Below are 23,070 nucleotides of genomic sequence, written 5' to 3' on the forward strand. Positions count from 1 at the left end.
GTGTGTGTGTGTGTACACGTGTGCGCTGGGCGTGTGTGCGTGTGTGTGTGTGTGAATATCCCGGTTTTCTAAAAGAAGGCAATGGAGTGTCTTTCAGGAGGGTTTTTTTTTTTGTTTTGTTTTTTTTGTTTTTTAGGGGGTGGGTGGGTAGGGGGGGGGGGGGGGTCTGAATCCATCAGCTGGTGCAGATGCTGTTGATGGAGATGATGGCGGGGTCCACCAGCCCCATCTCCTCGTGCTCGTTGACGCAGAGCTGGTAGCCGCAGCCGCGCCGGCGCTTCAGCGGCGTGACCTTGGCGTCGGGCTTGGCGCGCGGCGGCAGCAGGAAGCCCACGCTGCCGGCGATCAGCATGTGCCAGATGCTGTGGATGTAGAAGTAGTTCTCCTCCGTCTCCACGAAGGCGTACAGCGCCACGGCCGACGTGGCGATCATGGTGCCCGGGAACAGGAAGAACACCCAGCGCTTCCAGGTGGGCGGGTAGCAGCGTCGCCGCCGGACGGTGCGCACTGTCTGATTGGCCCGGAGAGGGAACACAGGTACACGCGCACGCACACGCACGCACACGCACACGCACACGCACACACACACACACACACACACACAGTTATTTATTGTTTTATTTTTGGTTTAATTTGAGTGTTTATTGATCATTCTTATTTTTAGGTTTACTGTACTGTATTATTGCCAGTTTTTATTGTTATCAATTTTCATTATTCATTGTTATTTTTCTGGCTTATTATTTATTGTTAGGTACATTTTTGTCATTTATTTATTTTTTATCGTTAATTGTTCTTTTTTTATGGTTTACTTTTATTGTTCATTACTAGCTTTACTCTATATTGCCAATTTGTACTGTTCATTGGTCATTTTAGGGTTAGGGTTTTAAGATTAGGGTTTTAGGGTTGGGATTGGCTAACCCTAAATCCCAAACCCTAGTATAACCCGAGCCCTAACCCTGTTGTTCTGGTTAATATTTAGTGTTAGGTTTATTTTTATTGTTTATAGTAAAAAAATATATAGTTCATTGTATATTTCCAATTTAGTATTTACTTTTATTGTTTTGCTAGTTCTTAGGTTTAATGCCTATTGCCAATCTTTCTGTTTTAGGGTTAGGGGTTAGGGTTAGGTCTACTTATATCTATCTACACAAGGCTGGTGATATATCAATATTGAGATATGAGCCTGTCTGGGATAGTAATAGATAAGATTGTACTTCATTGATTCCTGAAGGGGGGGATGGACAGACAGACAGACAGACAGATAGACAGACCCGAACACCATAGACTGTACCAACGCCTCTACCTGCTCAGCTCTTGTGTGTAAATACCAACAGTTACCCCCGAAATGTTAGCAGTATCCCAGCCCTACATCCACAAACGCAGGGCACTTTCTAACTCCGGTTCCAGTCGCCTGCCTGCCTCTAAACCCCTGTGACAGCCGAAACAGCTCAAACTGACACTCATAACAGACCACGGTAATTAGACGAGCATTCAAACAACGTCACTCACTGATTTTCAACGCTCGCACATATTTATCCCTCCTCGGGCATTTTCTTTAGACCAGATCTTAAAAAAAAAAAATCATTTTTTAAACTGCCGTGGTTATTGCATGTCTGCGACGTCATTGCAATCTATTTTGGAGCAAATGCAGCACTTGTGGAGGGGAGGTCGTGTTTATTGTATGAGCCAGCGAGCCCGCTCTGAGTGGAAAAGCACGGGTGTTTGGCGCTGACAGATCTGAACTCCCTGCCCGCCGCGCGGCACTTTGAGTGCACGACGCCCCCGCCAAGCAGCAGCCGCTCGGCGCTCTCCGCTCCACTGATCTAATTTGGTTTTGTCTGGGAACAGTGAGAACGCCCGGCTCGGCGCAGACATGACAGTTTGATGCGGGAGCGGCCGTCGCAGGAAATGTACGGCGGCTCGAATCCGGAGAGGGAACGCTGGGACGCAAACATTTTGGAACGCCTGCTAAATTAAAAAGAGACAAGTTAATCAAGGTGCGCACAGGAAAAGAAAAGGGAGAAAAAGTTTGCCGTGGGAATTCTTTTGCATCGTCATTCTGTCTCAATTTGGTGTTTGGCGGGAGATAATTATTCTGTCTTAATGTCACGCCTTTTCGGTGGGCCCCTCCTTCTGGACCCCACGCTGTAAATCATGATTGAGCGGACCTGCTGAATTGACCTCAGGTGTACGACTATGATGATATTTTATATCATGACGTATCCTATTGCTTCACATTGTAATTGGATGATCCTAAGCTGCGCGACATTTCCTAAAGTACAGTCTGTGCCGTCCCCGTAATTAATTTTGCAAATCATACAGAGCCATTCAGTCATACAGTCAGCCACCAGCTGATGTTGACAAGAAATATATAAATAAAATATTATGAAAATATATTAAAAATATTATATTAAAATAATTATTCAATATAATTGAATATATTAAATATTAATATTGGCATGACTTTGCTATATATTATTTATTATTCTTAATATCAAAAACAATTAATTACATATGATTTATTTTATTAAATATCAACAAATACTGTATATATTATAATAAATATATATTATATATATATTATAAATATTAATCGCAATGTGTAAAATAAATAATAATATTATTTATTTTACACATTTCGATTAATATCTATAATATATATACAATTTACATATATACATATTTTATATTACCATTAATCATATTCCATATCACAATAACATTAAGATTTTAGCCAGAAAAACAAAAAGTACTTTCAGAATTGAACTGCTTGGTGTAATTCTTGGAAAGCAGGACAGGACAGCGCATGAAGAGATATCTGTGTCTGACATCGGAATAAAATCAATCTTGTCCCTCGTGATATGCGTGTGAGGCTACATTAGGATTTGCAAAGTAAAATGAAATGCAAAATGTCGGTGCAGTCCTTGGCTCACGGGCCTCCCCGCTGCAATTTCTTCACGGGAGGCTGCAAACCTTGCTCTCAAACTCAAGTCAGAGTTGAGGTGTTGGAATTCCGTCTTCTTTTTTCTTATAACAACCCGCCTGAAATACTATTATTTTTTATCTTCTCAGTCCAGGGAACACATTATGACTCAGAGAAGAGTCAGTGAAAGTACAAGCTGACTTATAATGGAACTACGAGCCATGACTAATACCCACGGGCTGCAAAACTTTTAAATCTCCCTCTATGCTAATGTGGCAGAGCACCATTGGTCAGAAACTCAAGATTTTCTGGCTCTGCACATGCTCCCGTCCCACGCAACCCTAAGTGACAGATTAAGTCCCTTTACGCCGGCTCTGCAGCAAGAACAATGGCAGTACAATGCCGACACTCTTCATTTGGATGCTCTGGATATGTCGGATACGCCAGTGCTCTATAATACATGAGCAAGACGGCCACTTTCTGCATGCAGATAGAGCGTGCTCCTCTCGCTCGCCTCGGAGGGCTCCCTTTGTCCTCAGATTTTCTGTGTATCCACTTATATAAAAAAAGATATCCACACAAATACATTTCATGAGCCCGGCTGTCCCTCCCTGTAGGAGCCAAAATAGAGATTTTTATGTTCTATACCAGGCTTCATTTATTTTAAGAAACACCATTTTGGGAGCACATACAGTCTTTTGACCACACACATACACACACACACACACACACATACAGATACTCAGAGATCCTTTGACGTATTTTTATTAATATTTTTTCTGAATTTTTTGTGACAATCTCGGCTATGGAATAATACCGTCGATTTACCTTTTGTTTAAATCAACTCTGGACATCCAGACTATTTGGTCACCACAGTGGTTTTATTATAATAAAATTGCATAGGAAACAACCGCTACACTCCCCTTCTGCAAATGGTGTGGATCTCTCATCACGCATGTCGTCAAAAACACAACAATTATTGGGTCGCGGGCTGATTTTTTTTTTTTTTTTGGGGTGGGGGCGAGTGTGCTCCACCTTACCCAGGCCACCGCCATGATGCCCAGAGCGAACAGGCTGGGTCCCAGCAGGTTCCACAGGCCGTGGCGGTCCAGCTGCAGCGCCATGGACAGAGACATGGCCCCCAGCAGGTACAGCACCTGGAGGGTCGACACACACGGTTCATAGAAATGATTGTAATATTGTGGTAATACTGCAGGAAACAATTTAGCAATAACACATAGTACTCATTCATGTTATCTATGCCTGTATTATTGTAAACATATTTATTCATTGTGTACAGTATATCCCCCTATATTTAGATTTTATACTCACAGCCACACTGACACTGAAACCCAGATATTGCATTTTAAATTACCATATCCTGTGCATGGAGAATCACTTTTTGTACTTTTTGTATATTTTTGATATTTGGCTATTCATTTTTTTTTATTTGGCAATTTTTTATTGCCTTTTTTTGCCTATGTTTGTATATTTGTCTTTTTTATTTGGCTATTTTTGTATATTTGTCAATTGTTTTATTTTTTCTTTTAAGCTATTTTTATGCAAATTGTGTGTACAGCAATACACCAATCTGCCAAAACCACGACAAATATCCTTGTATATGAAAATGTACTCGGCCACATAAATGGATTCTGATCTGATTCTAAAGCTCAGCATCATTATAAAAATATAAGGAACTAAGAGTCTATTTACAAGAGTAGTGAGCTGACGCTGCCCATTGTGTGCACGGAACGGGACCTGTTTGTATGTTTACGCACAGTGACAGCATGCGCTAGGTTGTCATGGCAACAGAGGCAACAGACGCTCAACTCGGCAGGGCTCCTGCGTGGGAAGAGCTCTGTTATCTATGCCACACCTTCGTCAATAAAGGCGCTTGGATGCCGCGGTGGCGGTGGTGGCAGGACGTCTTTTGGCTTCCTCGTGGTTCCTAGAGAACTCTGGGATGATTGATTGATCTTGATGTGTGATCGTCGCTCCGGTTGCGTTTCCCCAAGACGGAGCGACCCGTTCAGCGGGGCCACACCTTCACTCACAGAGCCGCACGGTGCGCCGACTGCAAGGTGGACGGCTTTGTTTTGGCCGGTGAATATCTGACCCCGTAGCGCTTCAATTCAGGTCGGGTTGTTGAAAATGAAATGGGGAGGCATGAGGACATTATCGGCGGATCGCCGCCTCCCGGTCTGAACCCCAAATGAAACAATAAGAAGCATCAACAAGAGAAATCTCGAGAAAGTTTTATTTAAAAAATGGCATCTCCACGCGCTCTGGGCAGCTTATGCCGGTGTGTCAGAAAAGCCTGCCGGCTCGATTTTTCTACGGCCCTGGCAGGGGAAGATGAGTGTTGGAGGAGAGAGAGAGAGAGAGAGAGAGAGAGAGAGAGAGAGAGAGATGGGAGGGAGGGAGGGATGAGGGATGGGTGGGTGAGGGCAGGATATGACCCGCCTGCAGAGGGGTAGGACTAATTGGCGCAGAGCATGGAGAAAAGCAGCATTGTGGTGAAGCCTCCAGACTCCGGGCCGCACCGGTCATCAGTCATAGCAGATCGCACACACACACACACACACACACACACACACACACACACACACACACACACACACACACACACACACACACACACACACACACACACACACACACACACACACACACACACACATGCATTGCGCATTTGCAAGAACATTCCATTTACTTAAAATTGATTTCCTCGGCCCTAATTCATGGAGCTGCACATTCTGTATATTAACACACACACACACACACACACACACACACACACACACACACACACACACACACACAAAGAAATTAGACAATTTCAATTAGCTTCAATTAACATTTTTTTCATCCTCTGTCGTTAAAAGAAATCTTTTTGGATCTCTGAAAATAAGCCGTGTCTACACACCACACACGCACACACACCTACACACACACACACACACTCTGGTGCAAGCTCCCGGGGTCCTTCATCTGCGATGGCTGTTCTGGTCGTGGATATGAACAAACTACATTTATACACACACACACTTACTTGCCATTCCTGACATGTGCGATTTGATTAGTGACTGCGTAGTGCAGTGCTCAGCAGAAATGAAAGCTCTAGAGGACAGCAGATGTTCCTCTCTCTCTCTCTCTCTCTCTCTCTCTCTCTCTCTCTCTCTCTCTCTCTCTCTCTCTCTCTCTCTCTCTCTCTCTCTCTCTCTCTCTCTCTCTCTCTCTCTCTCTCTCTCTCTCTCTCTCTCTCTCTCTGCCGTGGTTCCGCCCTGGTGCGCGGCCAGGGAGTGACCCGGGGAGCGTGTGCACCTGTTCCTGTTTACGGACACACACACACACACACACACACACACACACACACACACACACACACACACACACACACACACACACACACACACACACACACACACACACACACACACACACACACACGCCAGGCCGCCGCCGCCGCCCAGTGGTTCCACGCCGGCCGCATCTCTGACACCCCTCGCTCCGTCAGGGGGGCCCTTCCGTGGACACAGAATACTAATCGCACGTCTTAGTCAATATACGTCGGGTTTTCGTTTCATCTGCTGCTTACCATCACCGTCCACCCCGCACCCCCCGTCACCTTCCCCGAGTGCGGAAGGTCACGGGAATTGAGGAAACCTGACAACCGTCGTTTGACATTACCTCGCCGTTTACCACAATGACGGTGCCCCCCACCAGCCCCTCCCCTCCTCCCCTCCAGCCTGTCGCTGTAGCTGCCACTTTAACAGCCGAAAACGCTGCCACCAAATGTCCTTGTGAAGACATTTTTCATTAGAACATTTAGCTACGCTTGACCTTTCGGAGTATGAATAAAGTCCGTCTCTGCCAATGAATCTGCACAAGTGCTTATTTTCCTTTCGTTTCACAGGCGCCAAAAGGTCTTCCGACGCCTCCTCAGGTTGTCCCGTGCTGACCAAGCAACGGGTGTTATTTCTTTGAATTTCTGCCAAATCAAGAAACCTCACCGCGGTGTCTCCTGTGCATTGTAACGGGAAGATTCTAAGCAGCTGTATTTCCTAACATTCCCAACATAGCCAAGAATTTACCTTGCAAATCAGATTTCATAGTGTAGTATGTATATAGATATGAACTACTAACAGTATCAATAGCTAAAAATATATATATAATATATGTATTTGTACTTATTATTTATAGCCTTATATAAATGTTCTTCTCCTCCAACAATTGCACTCCCAGTGGTATATTATAATGACATTGGGACATTGTCAAAAATGTTTTTGTAGTCTTAATTAATGATGATGAGAAGATAGAAACCCAAATTTCTTTTGATATGAGTTCTGAAATGTAATGTAATGTAATCTTGGAAAAACAACTGGATTCTTGAAAGGGATGCTGAAAAAGGGATTTCTGAAAAAACTAAATTTAAACACAGCTTTTTTTTTTTTTCAAACTTGATTTATGTCAACAATCTGGCAACCCTAACCCTGTAGGGCGCACAGGCAGCTTCACAGTGGATGGATAAATGGTTACCCATGAAAAAGTTCAGAAAGCAGCTGCAATTAAGACGACACTGTAATGTGTTTTAATTTCCCCCTTGTCGTAAAGACAAATAAATGGGGCAGCTGCCATCGCGAGGGTAAATTCTGCCGCATCGGTCCCCCACCTGTTTGACGATGGCCTTGAGTCTGGCCATGGCGATGACGGTGACCCACACCGACATGAGCGAGCCGAGGAAGTCACAGAACTGCAGGACGTCGTACTCCATGATGCAGAAAACCACGATGCCCGGCTGGTCGCACGCGTGGTAGAACTGCCGGGAGAGAGGGGGAGAAACGCAGCTAGGCCCAGAACCCCTAGCCTCACAGAGAAATACAGGCCAGCGGAACGGAAGCAAAAAAACCCTGACGTGTTAACGTCTCATCTGATGTTAAGCTCAAGAAAAACATCATGTATCCCATTAAAACCGGATGCAGCATTTGCGTGTATATTTAAGAGCATGGATGGTAAAATATTAATTCAACTGAATCAAATTAATTGAGCGAGCATCATAAATGGTCACACATACATTATTCCAATGTTAAGCAAAGCCAATGGAAGGTGGTGATTGTGCCGAAAAGACAATATTTGGCGTCACATGCAAACCAAGAACCCCAATTTTACAAACAGTCAAATGGTAGCTATTGTTATCATGAATAAAACGTCAAGAAAATAAATTTCCAGACGCCGCGAGCATGCACTGACTTTTGTCTATACTCGGTAACTTTTGTGTGGGCGGGACTCACGGTGGAGAAGAACATGGTGAAGATGTAGACGGACGCCTCCAGCAGGTAGTGGCTGCGGACGGCGATGAAGACGGGCGGGACGAACATCAGGTTGCTGAGGCAGAGCAGCAGCGTGGAGAGCAGCTGGAAGCCGTAGGAGTACGCCGCAGCGTTGTCCGTGCAGCCCCAGCCGTCCCAGCCTGGACGCCACAAACACAGTCACAGCATTATGTATTATGTATTACTGGCTATCTTCAGTTGTTTCCCCTTATGCACAGTTTTGCCTGTACACCCTTTACTTTATATATGCAGTATATGTGTGGAAACTTGCACAATTTCAAAATTATTTCTTGTTTTAACATTTATTTTTTGGGGTAATTTGTATTGTCTATTGTACATTTTTAGGTTTATTGTATATTGGCAATTTTTTCTTGTATCTTGTTTGTTTTAAGCTTTATCATTTGTCATTTTGGAGGTTATTGTATATTGCCAATGTTTCTAGCTGTAGTCAATTTTTTGGTTTATTGAATTTCAGAACTTTGAACTGTTTATTGGTAATTTTTCTGTTTATTGTATATTGAGGAATTGTTATTCTATTTTATTGAACATGGTATTCTTATTACTTTGTGTAGCTTTTCTGTTTCTTTTGTAAATTTTCACATTTATTGCATATTGCAGAATTGTTATTCAAGTTTTTAATCTTATTACTCCATCTACTATACTTATCTGTCTGTCTGTCTGTCTGTCTGTCTATCAAAAATAAAATGGTGTGCTGCAGTAAACTAGGTGTACAAAAAAAGATGATGGACCAGTTGTGAAAAAGGGATTATGGAAGCGAAACCTCTGCCGTCGGGAGCTACGACTTTCTTGTTGTCCCTGGAGACCGAAGAAACATGGCGACTGTTTCTTTTTTTTTTTTTCCCCCCCTCAGAACGTAGAAGGATTAAGAATTGGTCGCGGGCCCTTCCCGAAGCCTGCCCGATAAGCATCAAAATGAAATTGAAAGACCTTTATAAGTAGCCGATGGTTTATGCCACATGAAATAACCCCTTGAGGGTTTTTTTTTCAAACTCTCCACCCTCATGGAAAAACCTGGATTGTTATGCAGGCAGAGAGATGGGGGGGGGGGGGGGTGTAGCAGGTGTCAAGTACTGAAAGACTATTAGGACTTTCTATTGTTTGCATAATCAAAGCACCGCAGCGTCAGGCAGACAACCCCACGAGACCAGAAATCAGAAGCCCCGGAAGAAAGAAACGCTGCTAAATTAAGCTCAAAGGCAGTCGCTAAATCTAACACCAAAGGGAGCGGTCGTGTGTTCAAAGCCACATCCAGGCTGCGGGAAACTGGCGATTGAGGAAATGAAACGGAAAAAGGAATGGCAGAGAATTGTCGAATCACCGACTCACCGACGGGTCGAGGGGCGATGTGAGAACAGCGCCAGAACAGACACCTTGCACCTCCATCGCAACACAGTTCATAATTTTGAGTATTCCTGTAGATTGGAGAGCCCTGCCAGTGGTTTTGATGACATTGCAGCAACATCTGGACTCTATAGTAATGATGTATAACCAGTTACCATACCATAATATATCCAACCCGGCCACATCTGTTGGTTGATTGGACATGGGAGGTGTTAACAAGACACAGGATTCATTTAGAGAAGAGGAAATGTATAAAAGATACGATAGCTGGGAAGTGGTTTCTCAGTTTCCTGATTGATTTCACGTCAAAATCATGAATTTGTTCAAGTAGTAATCCGTCACATTATTTTGTAAAAACAACTAAATGTATTGATACTTTAGTCAGCTGCCACTTTTTTTTTTAAGAAACAGCCATTCAATGCATTTTTGTCATGTATGTGTTGTATGTTTCGTTTTGCTATATGCTGTTTCCATTGTTGGTGGCGGGGTCCACCACCACGCACTAGAAGTGAAAGGCGGCTGCAAGGAATTTGAGGAAGCAGCGCGCGGTGTGGGGATGGTGCGGTTTGAGCAGCTACACCTGTCTCGGGTCTCGGTAATTGGGGCCCAGGATCAGCGTGGCTATACAACGGTTGCCCGTTGATTGGTCTAACGAGCAGCAGGTAAAAACCCCATCACCCCCACACACACACACAGGAAAGGAGCCCTGTCATGACATCTTTCCATCAGCTCCGGGCTTGTTCCACCTAGCCCACTCGCCGCAATAAACTGATGTGCTTCCAACCCCATCGCCTGTGTGTCTGTGCCGGAGGGCCCTGAAAACGCCACTTAGGTGGCGTGTGGCAGGCGGAACTGCCACAGGGCGTGGCTAGTTGTGGTCGGTCAACCCGATATGGATGAACATCCCCAAAATGGATTGCCAGCCTCGGATGACAGAAAATCCCCACGACCTCAGGCGACCAAGAAAACAAACAAATAAACCCAGTCGATCAGGAGAAAAAGAACGTTTGGAGAAACCATGGATGTTGTGTTGTTGCAGTTTTGAATGGCGCTGTAATCCACCCAGCACAGACGGTCAGACGGATGACACGTTAAATTAACAATTAACAAGTAAGACACGTTTTGTTTTGTTTTAATCCACTTCCTTACCTGCTTTGCATTCGCACGCGGCATAAAGGAAGTTGTTGGTGCGCAGGAGTTTGCACTGTCCGTACGTGCCGCAGTCGTTGATGCAGGGCGTCAGGTAAGAGCGCAGGTAAACCTCCGCCGTCACTTTGGCGCACGCCTCGAACCTGGACGTGAAGGAAGGGAGAGAGAGGGAAAGAAAGAGAGAGAGAGAGAGAGAGAGAGAGAGGGAGAGAGAGAGGGAGAGAGAGAGGGAGAGAAGAGAGAGGGAAAGAGAGAGAGAGAGAGAGAGCGAGAGAAAGAGAGGGAGAGAAAGGGAGAGAAAGAGAGAGGGAGCGAGGAAGAGAGAGAGGTGACGAGCGGCGTATGTGTGCGGATCCTCAGTGCCCTTCAAACGTGGATAACAGAACCATCCATCAGATTTTGTCTTGGTCTAGAAAGGAGACTTTAAATTCACAAGCTGCTTCCCTTTCACGTCAACCGAAAAAAAAAAAAATGAAATAAGCAGAAGTTGCGACGACTTTTTTTTTTTCCCCCGCCCAGCGCCAAAAAAATTAAGCGATGCAGCTGTTATTTTATTTTATAATTTTATTTTATTTTATTTTTTTTATTTTTTTACGATCAATCATTTCAATTTCATCGCAATCAAGGACAGGGTTCTTCCTCCGCTCCTCGTTTGCAACCGACAGCCAAACAGGAATGTATAAATAAGTGGAAATCAAGGCGTTAAAGGCTTAACAGGGGTGCTCAGACCTCATCGATGTTCTCACGCGCGTCCCACGCCATCTGTTATTCAGATTCAATTTGAAACCCCCAAATGGCTGGAGAATTATTATTTTTTTAAACATTTTTTTTTTTTTTTAAATCTGCTCCATTTTATCCCGCGCACATTTTCTCCACTTAATTTAGGGCGTCAGTCCTAAAGCTGGATCTGCTTAACCAATGCCGTGAAAAATAATCTAAAAACTTTAATTTGCTCTTTTTCAACATCCTTCGGCGTCCCTGTTACAGTTGCACAGCGGCGGACGTGAAAATTAATTAAAAGAGCACCTATTGTGGCTCCTCCTCAACGAGTTAATGTAATGTCTCTGAGGTCCCCCAAAACATGTTTTTGAAGTTTCTTTTGCTGAAAATACCACTCCGATGATGCATTCTAGCCATTCTAACATGCGTCCAATCCACCCTGTCTAAAACCGGGCTGTTTGAGTGGGTGGAGCCTCCCTCCTGACGCCGCGAGCTCTGTGAGCCAATGGGGTTTGAGCATTGGCTTCCGGGTTCCGTTGTATTTGCCCCGTAACTTTCACTTGTTTCACCTCATCGGTCCGCCAAAATCAGTTTCTGAAAATTTGAGGGGAGAAATAATCAATCCAGTTGACGAATCTTCACTCATATTGGGTCTACGAGGCCTCGCTTAAATGTTCGTTCAGACTTTGGTTGCCGTGCCACAGGCTGGTGGGAGACATGGACACGCCTCTTCCGCCCTCCGACGCGATCGCCGCTGCCCAGCTTTTCTCCGAGGAGCGCGCGGCGAGGCTGACGCGGGCCCCCGGGGATGCTCAGCGTCCGGGCGCGGGCGGAGATCTCAGTGGGCACGCGGTGTCCAGGATCCTCGCTGGAGTTCTCCTGGGACGGGCTGGAGGGAGGCACTCGCCGCCGCAGAGGAAAGGCGACCCCGGAACGGGAACGCCGCGCTTTGGCGTGGCCTAGCCAAACCCAAGCCGCGACGGGGCGGGGCGCCGCCTTCGCGAGGAGAGGGGCTGTTGAGCAAAGACGCGCTTTGCCGGGCCACCGGGGGTGGGCGTTTTCACGGGAGAGGGGAAGGACAGTTTCCCAGTGGCCTGCTTTGGGTTGATCGCTCGGACCAGCTTGGGAGGCGGGAACCGACTCTCGCTTGTTTCATGTAAACGTCGGAAAATAAAATACAATAAATACATCTGCAATAAAAACACACCGTTTTTATTGGTTTTATAAGAAGGAATCTGATACGAGCTGACGCCTGAGCCTGATCGTGTTGTTCACAGCCATTACTTTGTCATTAGTTTATCTCGTTATCTGACACTTTGGTCACGTCTAATAAGAACTTCCCACATTCTAACATTATGTGAGATAAATGAGGAAAAGCCTAATAGGTCCCATTTAATAAAACACAGACACACACACACACACACACACACACACACACACACACACACACACACACACACACACACACACACACACACACACAGATAAAACTCCGGCAGGGTGTAAATGTGATTATATTTAAAAGTCTGCAATTAGGAGCTCAAACAAATGCGGCGACACGCGGCGTGAAGCCGGTTCCGAAATGAAACAGAGGCGGCGGGGGGGTGGGGTGGGTGTAAACTGAACCACGGGGGTGAACGTGTAACCGGGGGAGGCAGCTCCCCCTAAAAAGAGGGAAGAGTACTTTTGTACGTTTGGTGAACTATTCCAGATTCAAACTAAACTAAAGTGTATTTCACTGTGGTATTAAATGAACCCTCTGAATACTGGATGACCCACTCTACGTTCTGCACCGCTGCTGGCCCAATCTATCTATCTATCTATCTATTGCATCTATCTATCTATCTACAGTATCTATCTATCTATTTCATCTACACTATCTATCTATCTATGTATCTATCTATTGCATCTATCTAAGGCATCTATCTACTATCTATTGCATCTATCTATCTATCTATTGCATCTATCTACTATATATTGCATCTATCTATTGCATCCATCTACTATCTATTGCATCTATCTATCTATTTATCTATCTATCTATTTATCCATCTATCTATTTATCCATCTATCAATCGATCTATCTATCTTTGCATTGATCTATCCATCTATCTATCTATCTATCTATTGCATTGATCTATCTATTGCATTGATCTATCTATCTATCTATCTATCTATCTATCTATCTATCTATCTATCTATCGTATCTATCGTTAATGCTTGATTAGGTCCGTAATAGTTGTAAATGACATTGACGCTTCCAATACTATTTCTTTTGTAACTTGTAATCAGGATCTTCATGAGCATCATCTGGTACAAAGGTCCAGTAAAGACTTGACGTTGTATTAAAGACATTTAATTTTAGTACATTTTATGTACATTTAACAGCAAGTACTTAAATACTTTAACTGTGGTAATAATGTCAAAGTGGTACTTTCACTAGAGTCATGAGCGTCAGGAGTCTTTGTACATTTACTTAAAGTAAAAGGTCTGAGAACTTTTTCTTCCACCATTAGTCGGCAAATGTAGACTTTGACTGGATTTTTGGTTCATGGTTTACTGGTGCGTTGCGGCTTCTTTAGGGGCGGCCGGAAAACGGTGAATCTAATGAAGACGAATAATAATAAACCCAGCAGCTGTGTCACGGTTGTGTTGTTGTCGCTCTCACCCGTGCGCGGTGCCGCAGAGCGAGCGCAGGCTCAGGTACCAGGTCCCCGTCTGAGGGTACGGGATCCTCAGCTTGGTGATGTTGGACGAGGCGTTCACCGAGAGGAGGAAGCCAGACGCAGACTCTGAAGGGAGAGGATGGAGGGAGGGGAAGGGGAGGAGAGGAGCGAGGGAGGGGAGGGGGAGAGGAGTGGAGCAAGGGGGGGAGGGGGTGAGGGGAGGATGGAGGGAGGGGAGGAGAGGATGGCGGGAGGGGAGGGGGTGAGGAGAGGAGGGAGGGAGGGGAGGGGGTGAGGAGAGGAGGGAGGGAGGGGAGGGGGTGAGGAGAGGATGGAGGGAGAAAAGGGGTGAGAGAGATTGAATCAAATGGACCCAAAACATTAGATATTCAAGTAAAATAACACCATCAGATATATTTGTCATTATTGATTTAGACTGCACAACTGTTAATTTTAATAAGATAATGTTTATAGATAGATAGATAGATAGATAGATAGATAGATAGATAGATAGATAGATAGATAGATAGATAGATAGATTCAAGAGGTATATTCGTCACATACATATACATACGTTCATACATATATGCAGTGAAATGTCTTTGCAACGCACCCGGAGATTATGCACAATAGTTACTAAACCGAACAGCTAACCTAATTCCTACCTAGCAACTAACTGAAACTGATTCCTAAAACGTAATGCAGTTAGTGAATAGAATAATATAAATAAAATAAAATAAAAAGAAAACAAGACTCAAAAAGATAATACAAGTGGGGGTACAAAATACAAGGGAATATAGTTATGTGTATGGGATAGGCCATTTGTAAGCACAGATATGTGCATACAAGTGTGTATGTGTATATGGAGATATACAGAAGAATATACAACCGTACGACACAGCAATACAGCGCCGTATGCAGTAACCCAGAGAAGTGATACAATGACAGACAGACAGACAGACAGACAGACAGACAGACAGATAGACAGATAGATAGATAGACAGATAGACAGATAGACAGACAGATAGACAGGCAGACAGACAGACAGACAGATAGATGAGAAAAGAGGGGAATAAAGAGAGCGTTCCTCATGGACACGTTTCGGATGTCGTTCTAATTTAACTGTGTTTTACGTCGTACCTGATTCACACTTCAGGGAGGAGTTTTCGCGCAGGAACAGCGGAATTCCGTGGTTCAAGCAGCCGAACACGGTGACATTCATTCCTTTCAACGTCGACTGGAGGAGGAAACAAACCATTTCCACAAACATTGTTTATTTTTCCCAGCTGTCATCCGTCCGCTAATGCCACGTTTATGGACCAACAATTATGTGCTTATGTGTATTTGCCTTCAGCTGAAACTCAGAGGGTCTAAAACTAACAAATGAACTACTCAAAATGCTCGTTCCCTCCCCTCTTTTCTCTTCCAGGCAACTAAATGAAAATGTTGACAATTCGTCTCTCTACAGCATGCATTATTGATAAGCAAAAACCAAAAGTCGGGGAGTTACTGTGGGAGAAGAACGCAGAGCCGGGATGGCTTTTTACGAGTCACGGTGCACGTCGCATCCACTCAGTTTTAGAAAATAGGCCAGTGCAGCCAAATTTAACCAGACTACAAATACATTCATGAATAAATAAATAAATAAATCTGCACCTTAAAAAAAAGAAAAAAAAAAAAGAAAAGAAATAAATGGACGTATTCGCAATTTCCGACTCCAAGCTGCGGTAGAATGAGCAGACGTTCACAATAGAAGTGTAAAATATCTGACTCACTGTGCGCACCTTCACACTGCACTCCCACTTGACAAAAGCGAGATTAACTCTCGGGAAAATGACCACTTGCTATAGCTATATATAGGAAGATCCGCCTTCCATGAAATACTCTTCACTGTCCACCTGTTGTCCACACAGAAACCACCTAATCGCCCGAAATGGAAGCGACTTCCGCATTTCAGCAAAGTCTGTTTAATTCACGCTTTGCTTGACTGTAATTAAGGTTCTCGTGCATGTGGCAGCGTTTCAGATTCACCCTCCGTCTCTGAGTCCCCGGGAGGGAGGGAGGGAGGGAGGGAGAGGGATGAGGATCCGACTGACGCTGCTGATATCAACGGTGACTAACGCCGATCACTCACGGCCCGGAAAAGCCGACAGGCAGGGAAAATTTTGACACAAAACTTCTGCCTGCGCCGTCTGGACGTCAAGGGGGCTGAGATGGATTCAACAAGGCCAGCTGGTCGCGGCTTTGAAACATCTTTCTTCTGTGTGAATGTGGCGAGGACGTCTGACGCTGCCGGAACCATCACATAACGGCTGCGTTTCAAGGAGGGTTCGCGCCCCAGGCAGATAAAAGCGGAAACAATAAGAACAGAGCGAGCGGAGGGTTCATCAATACCCAGATCTCAAGGCCGCGCCGGGTCCTTGGGAAGCGCAGAAGTATAGAAGTACAGAAGTGCAGAAGTACAACAGTACAGAAGTGCAGAAGTATAGAAGTACAGAAGTGCAGAAGTATAGAAGTACAGAAGTGCAGAAGTGCAACAGCACAGAAGTTCAGAAGTATAGAAGTACAGAAGTGCAGAGATGTAGAAGTACAGAAGTACAACAGCACAGAAGTACAACATCACAGAGGTGCAGCAGTATAGAAGTACAGAAGTGCAGAAGTACAACAGCACAGAAGTGCAGAAGTACAGAAGCATTAAAGTAAATAAGTATAGAAGTACAGAAGTATACAAGTATTGCAGTACAGAAGTATAGAAGTACAGAATAGAAGCAGAGTACAACAAACGTATCGAAGTACAGAAGTGCAGGTTTTCCCTCCCGTCACACTGTCCATGTCAGACGAGTTATCCGAGTCACAGCAGACGAACGGGTGGAGCACACATCCGGGCATTTTGAGGCGTTTTGGCCTTGATTCAAGAGGGAAGATTCTCGACTCGTCACACGCCGCCACACGTGGACGGTGCAGGGAAATGACGGAAGGTCAAGAACCAAGGGCTGTGTAAAAGAGCAAGGCAGTAAAAAACAATCACCCAAATCAGAATAGACATTGTGGTGTGGGGGAGGTGTGGTTTGAGCAGCCACGCCTGTCTTGGGTCGAGGTAATTGGGCTCAGGGGTGGCTGTACGCCTGTTGCCCATCAGAGCAATCGACGAGCAACAGGTTCAATCACCCATCCCCCGCACACGCACACGGGGGGGGGGGGGGGGCTCTGTCATGACGAGTGTCCATCTCTCCCTGGAACCATCCGCTCTCTCCAAATCAACTGGTGTGTTTGAAACGTCTGCCTGTGTGTCTGTGTGGGAGGGCCCTGGAAGCGTCACTCGGGGGGCGCGTGGCAGGCGGACCTGCCACAGACATGTATTTATATACATGGAAGGAAAATGTAAATGTGTAATGTATGTATGTACAGTATCCAACGGGGAATAATTACCTCCACGGTGCTCAGCGGGAAAATAGATTCATTTAAATTCAATTATTCAGTAGGGGGCTGTCATTCCACGGACGTAAAGTGATTCAGACGTACTAGCGCCGTGTGCATTTCCGGTGCACACCAGGGGTGTGGCGGATACACGACTGCCCCTTTCAATTGGAGATTCAACTCGGGGGAAGATTTACACCAAATGACAATATATTCAGTATATGTGCATATTCAGTAGGAGACGGCCGGTCCGCCTGTGACTAATGTGCCTGTGACTGTGAGGAAACACAAATCTTCTCACGTGCAGATCACAACAGCGCGCGCATCAGAACAACCCATCATCACATTCATCGTAGTTGATCCTAACACAGTGTCCCTAAAAGGCGTCCCTCTCCCACAGGTTAATTTTTATTTGCTCTAACGATAAACCTTTTCATGGATTAATATTCTTTGTGTTTAGTTGCCATTTATGCCATTTATGGCAACTAAACATCATCTAAACATCTGAACATTTATCAGCCTCGCTGCTACATGTTTAGTTCATCATGTGTGTGGGATGATGACAAACTAGTCTGTTCTAGTGGAGAGGGAAGGAAAAAACAGTGAATATCTCTCCGGTCAAGTAAGGATTCTGTTTCGAGTGGATTGGTTCACAGTCTTATAACAATAATAACTCAATAGCCAAAAAAGCGACCATACACAGGTTAAGACAAAGTCCACACACTCCCGAAACCAATTGTCGATGGGTGTATATCGTCGTACTCACCATATTGAGTTTGATCTCCATGTTGAGGACGCCGCCGCTGTCCAGCACGGGCATCAGGTTGATGGCGAACACCGCGGCCCTGTCCGGCGGAATGGAGATGTTGGGACCGAAGAAGACGTAGAAGTGCACGGAGAAGGTATCCAGCTCGTTGCGCAGCGTGGGCCGGATGGGCCAGCATTTGTTGGGGTCGGAGCTGGGGGCCAGGTACGTGACGCTCTCCTCCGAGCCGCGGAGGTGACTGGCGTTCTTGGACAGGCTGGGGAGGTCCGCCACGGCGAGCGTCTCGGACAGGGAGAAGCCCAGCGCCATCCCAAAAGACTGGGGCATGTTCAGGGACGAGCCAGGAGACACCTGGTCCTTGGAAAGGTTAGATTTGGAGCAATCTGGTTGGAGAAAAGGGAATCGCGTTATGTCAATTCTATTTTCGGCGGTAACCCATTAGTGTCTTGTTTCACAAGATTTACCCCGATGTAATAACCCCTATAATATAATCTGGAATAAACATTACTTGAATTGCATTACGCACGCTGAGCTACAACGTCTTCTGCAAATGTTTGGAGTGATCCCCCTCAGCTGGTTTCCATAGAGCAGTGCTCATAGGCTGCACACTGTGTTTTTTAATGCGAGAGAGGTTCGGAGTGATTACAACATGCTTTCGCTCAACAGGAAACCAAAGAAAAGGCCACTGAAGGCAGCTGACAACACATCGCCAGAAAACAAACAATCCACAAGGGGAAGAATTTGAAAGGCTTTTTCTGGCTTGGCCTAATTTGCATAGTGTCAGACTCTTCACAGTCTCTGGAATTGCTTCCGATATTTCTACGCACATCTGGGACGGCAGCACCAGCGCCCCTCAAAACCCCCCGAAACCTGGTTCTCCCTCATCCAGTGTGAAGGTGGGGAAAATATTAGCATGAACAGTGATAAATCTCCACCCAGATCCTCTCCCTGAGCACATGGCCTCAGTATTAGTCGGTTTCACTCACTGGAAAAGAGGCCACGCATTTTCCTGAAAAGACGTCGCAGTGAAAGTGGCACAGCGAGGCAGTCTGTCCCTAAATTTGACGCATGCTCCAATTTAAGAGCAGATCTGCAAAAGGTCAAGTGAAATGTGGCTGGCTGGCACGGGGGAAGACAGCGCCTGAATAATTAGTGTCTGTGTTGCCATGGTGACAAAGTGCACCACCGTGGAGCGGAATGCAGGGGAAGGGATCTCTGCGCGGAAGTGGACTTCCCGCAGTGTTCCTGAGCCGTTCCCATGGTGGGAGCAGGGAGAGCGCCTTGGCGAGTACGACTCCAGAACGCAGCGTGCGGCTCTCCAGCGCAGCGTCGACCTCGACGATGACACGGGAATGTCTTTGTATCTCAGACACTTCATGACTCCCTCGTGGGGGAAACTAATTCTCCGCAATTGACCCAAACCGCAGTATCCTCAGATCTAGCAGCGGTGAGCTGCCACAAAGCGGCGCCCCGGGGACCAACTCCAGATGTTGACCGTTGCTCAGGGGCATCGGCAGCGGGGTCTGAAGGCGGAGGCGTACTTAAAAATACGTGGAGAACAAAAGACGTAACAACCACCGGAGAACATGTCCCCAGAACACTGTTGTTGTCAGAATACTCAATAAGAACTCCGTTTTGCTTCTTTATGTCATCCCATGCCCCTAGGGGGCGCAGAATAATTCCGCGGGACCTATTTCTGGAGTGAAACGGAAAGAAACTGAGCAAAACAACAAGGGCGGCGGTGGAACAAGCACGTATGCGACAGCGAGAGGAGTCGCCAGTGGCTTTGGCGGATTCAAAGATAAAAAATAAATAAAAATAAAAGGAAAAAGGAGGTCGACCCGGAAAGGGAGGCTGAAATCCCCTGCCATGACGCAAGGCCATTCGGATCAGTCGGCGACAAGGGGAGCTCTCAGAGCGAAAGAACCCAAATCACCGCGTCATTTTGTTCTTTTCTTGTTCTGAACGCGTCTCCTTGGTCAAGTTTTTCCGGAGGTTCTACGTTTCTTTTTAAGTATGCCTCCGCCCTAACCCTGACGTGCATGTCCTCTGGCGGGTGGGGGGAAACCCGAGCAGCCGGAGGAAACCCACTTGAACATGCAGACCCTGCACGGAAAGGCGCCTGTCTGGTTCGAACCCAGTGGGATTCAAACCCACAGCCGTCTTGAACCGCCCCTGTTTGGCTTCTAGACACCACACACACACCCCTCCGAGATTTTAAGATAAAGTATCTTAGCATTTTGAGCGAGTCGATGGAAAACACAACGTAAAAGATAAAGAAATGTCAATGTTAGACGGTGCGTGACAGCGTCTTGTGTTTTTTAGAAAATGGGCTGTGAGTTAAATAGGTCATCGAGCCATCCATGGCTTTTCCCAGGCCCACGTTAAAAAGAACAATTATACAACACTCCACAATCATGTTACATCAGTGGGGAAAGTAGGAACTGCTAGTTCAAACAGTAACCAGCGAGCAGTAGTAAATGTACCACTGTGTTGTTCAGGTACCTAACAAAAGCAGCAGCAGACCACCGTGGATGATACTCAACACGAATACAAAATATATATACATAGATTTCACATTTAAAAAAATATTACATTATACGTTTTAACAACAAAACCAGAAATATTTGTACTCATTAATTACGATAAATCAAATTGTTTTAACTATTTTAATTATTTCATCTTATTTTATTTCATTTTTTTATTGAGCTCATTTTGGGGAAATGGTTTGGCAAAATTGCTTAATCAGCAAAATGTGTATTAGGCAATCAGATGGAGTGGGTGATGTCATTTCTGTCTGACAAAGTCCCTTTCCCTTTCAAAGCTTTTTAAAGTCCATTTAAAAACCTCGCCTTAAGCAAGACAATTTTACTGTATAGCTACTTGCACAAGAAGCAAAAATTGGGGAATGGTTATACGAGGTCCACAGAGGGAGATTTTACAGCTGACAGCCATAAATACAGTTGAATTCCCTCCGTGTGAGAACATGATGATGAAATACATTACAGAACAATGTCGGACCACACACCTCAACAGGCTATTACTTCATGATGAATTACACAGCAATAATACGCTCATTACCTCATTATGAATGCTGTAATTGAGCAGTTGATCATTAGAAATCACATTACTGCATGTTTTGATGAATCTGTGTCCGCCAAGTAAAAAAAAAGATTTAAAAGTTTTACGCTGACAGGAAATCTGAATATGAATCTGAACTATTCAACACAATAACAATCAAGAAGCAACGAAAACAAACCTTTGCCCTACGCATGACAAACTTATTTTCTGTTGTCAATGTCAAGTTTATATGCAGCGCCACTAAATGGCGCCACAAGCTAGTGTCAGCATCAGCATGCAGGCAGCGCGAAACTACGGACGCCAGGCAGAGAGGTGGTTGCCGTGGGAACGGTCATCATCTAGAAATAACCGACTGCTGATTGCCGCTATTGACTAATCAGAATCGAGTATTCCAAAGAACCACGGTGTAATAAACTGGTTTATAGCCGATATTCATGATACGATAACGAGTTAATATATCATTAACGGTCATTAACTCACCAGTGACCTGGACCCCGATGCGGAAGTAGACGTCAGAGTTGCTGAGGTAGCGCTCCACCAGGATGTAGAACCACTGCCCCCAGGCCGAGGGCAGCGTGTCCAGCTCGCACGGGTTCCACTCCCTGCAGTCCAGGGCGCTGGAGTTGTGCACGGGCGGGGCCCGCGCCCTCATCTTCAGCACCACGGGACACGTGTCGCCGCTCCGGTTCCGGGTGCTGCAGTTGACCAGCTGCACCTTGATCTTGGAGATGTAGTTGGGGACGAACACTCTGCATCACGCACGCACGCACGCACGCACGCACGCACGCACGCACGCACGCACGCACGCACGCACACACACACACACACACACACACACACACACACACACACACACACACACACACACACACACACACACACACACACACACACACACGTGTTATGTTAAGTCATAACACCAAGTATTTTTATTTCATTTACTATTTACCACCTCAGCAAAAATCCTCTTTCTCATAAAACCTGGCAAAAAGGCATCCCACCTCTTCGAAATGGGACTGATTTCATATCTCACAATTATTACATCATGTAGTTGCTTTGCAAAAAAATTATATTTCATTTAGTTCACAATAATATCCTATGATTGCCTTTCAGTCCTCCATTGAGTTTGGGCATGGTGGAAAGCGATTGTTCTTTCGGTTCCACAGAGCTGCCTTTACCTCTTTTCAGTCTCAATCAACACTGCGGGCTGCCCTTGAATGGGTTATTACCTTAGATTAGCGTTAAATTACTGTTACAACCATGCGGTGTAAAAGCTAATGATTGTAAAATTTTAAACAGTGGAATTAGTTTTTAGACTAATAACCATGACCACCAACACCTTCAGCAAATTATTTAGAACGGCATCAAACATTTCAATAAAAACTGCGACACGCCCGCAAAATGTGAATCATCTTAATAATTAAAAATCACTTAAGCATACATTACTTTCTGCGTGCGCATTAGGACCTTTAAGGCTCCAGAAACTACGTATAAGATGAAGGTGACATTTAGGAATGCGGTAGTTTATAAAGGTGCTCAGGCGTTACGGGAGGACAAGCTTTTTTTTTTTCAAAGTAAAAGTCCTCACCACTGGGGACATCAAGTGAGAGGAAATTTTTCAGCAGAGGAGTTATATAAATTCGGGGTATAAAGCAC

The 23,070-nt window shown here is 45.2% G+C and overlaps 1 protein-coding gene across 1 annotated transcript; it reads right to left on the minus strand.

Moving 5' to 3' along the window:
* Positions 1-175: 175 nt before the first annotated feature.
* On the minus strand, positions 176-23,014 carry LOC307232685 (transmembrane protein 8B-like; the record flags this gene model as incomplete). Its single annotated transcript, XM_080003785.1, has 10 exons — positions 176-511; positions 3,964-4,080; positions 7,596-7,742; positions 8,215-8,393; positions 10,765-10,907; positions 14,153-14,276; positions 15,291-15,387; positions 18,334-18,716; positions 21,895-22,135; positions 23,003-23,014. The coding sequence occupies 10 exons, from the start codon at positions 23,012-23,014 to the stop codon at positions 176-178; spliced, it is 1,779 nt and encodes a 592-aa protein (XP_079859911.1).
* Positions 23,015-23,070: the final 56 nt, after the last annotated feature.

Source organism: Zeus faber (genome assembly GCF_960531495.2).
Source record: "Zeus faber genome assembly, chromosome: 7".
NCBI classification, from domain to species: domain Eukaryota; kingdom Metazoa; phylum Chordata; class Actinopteri; order Zeiformes; family Zeidae; genus Zeus; species Zeus faber.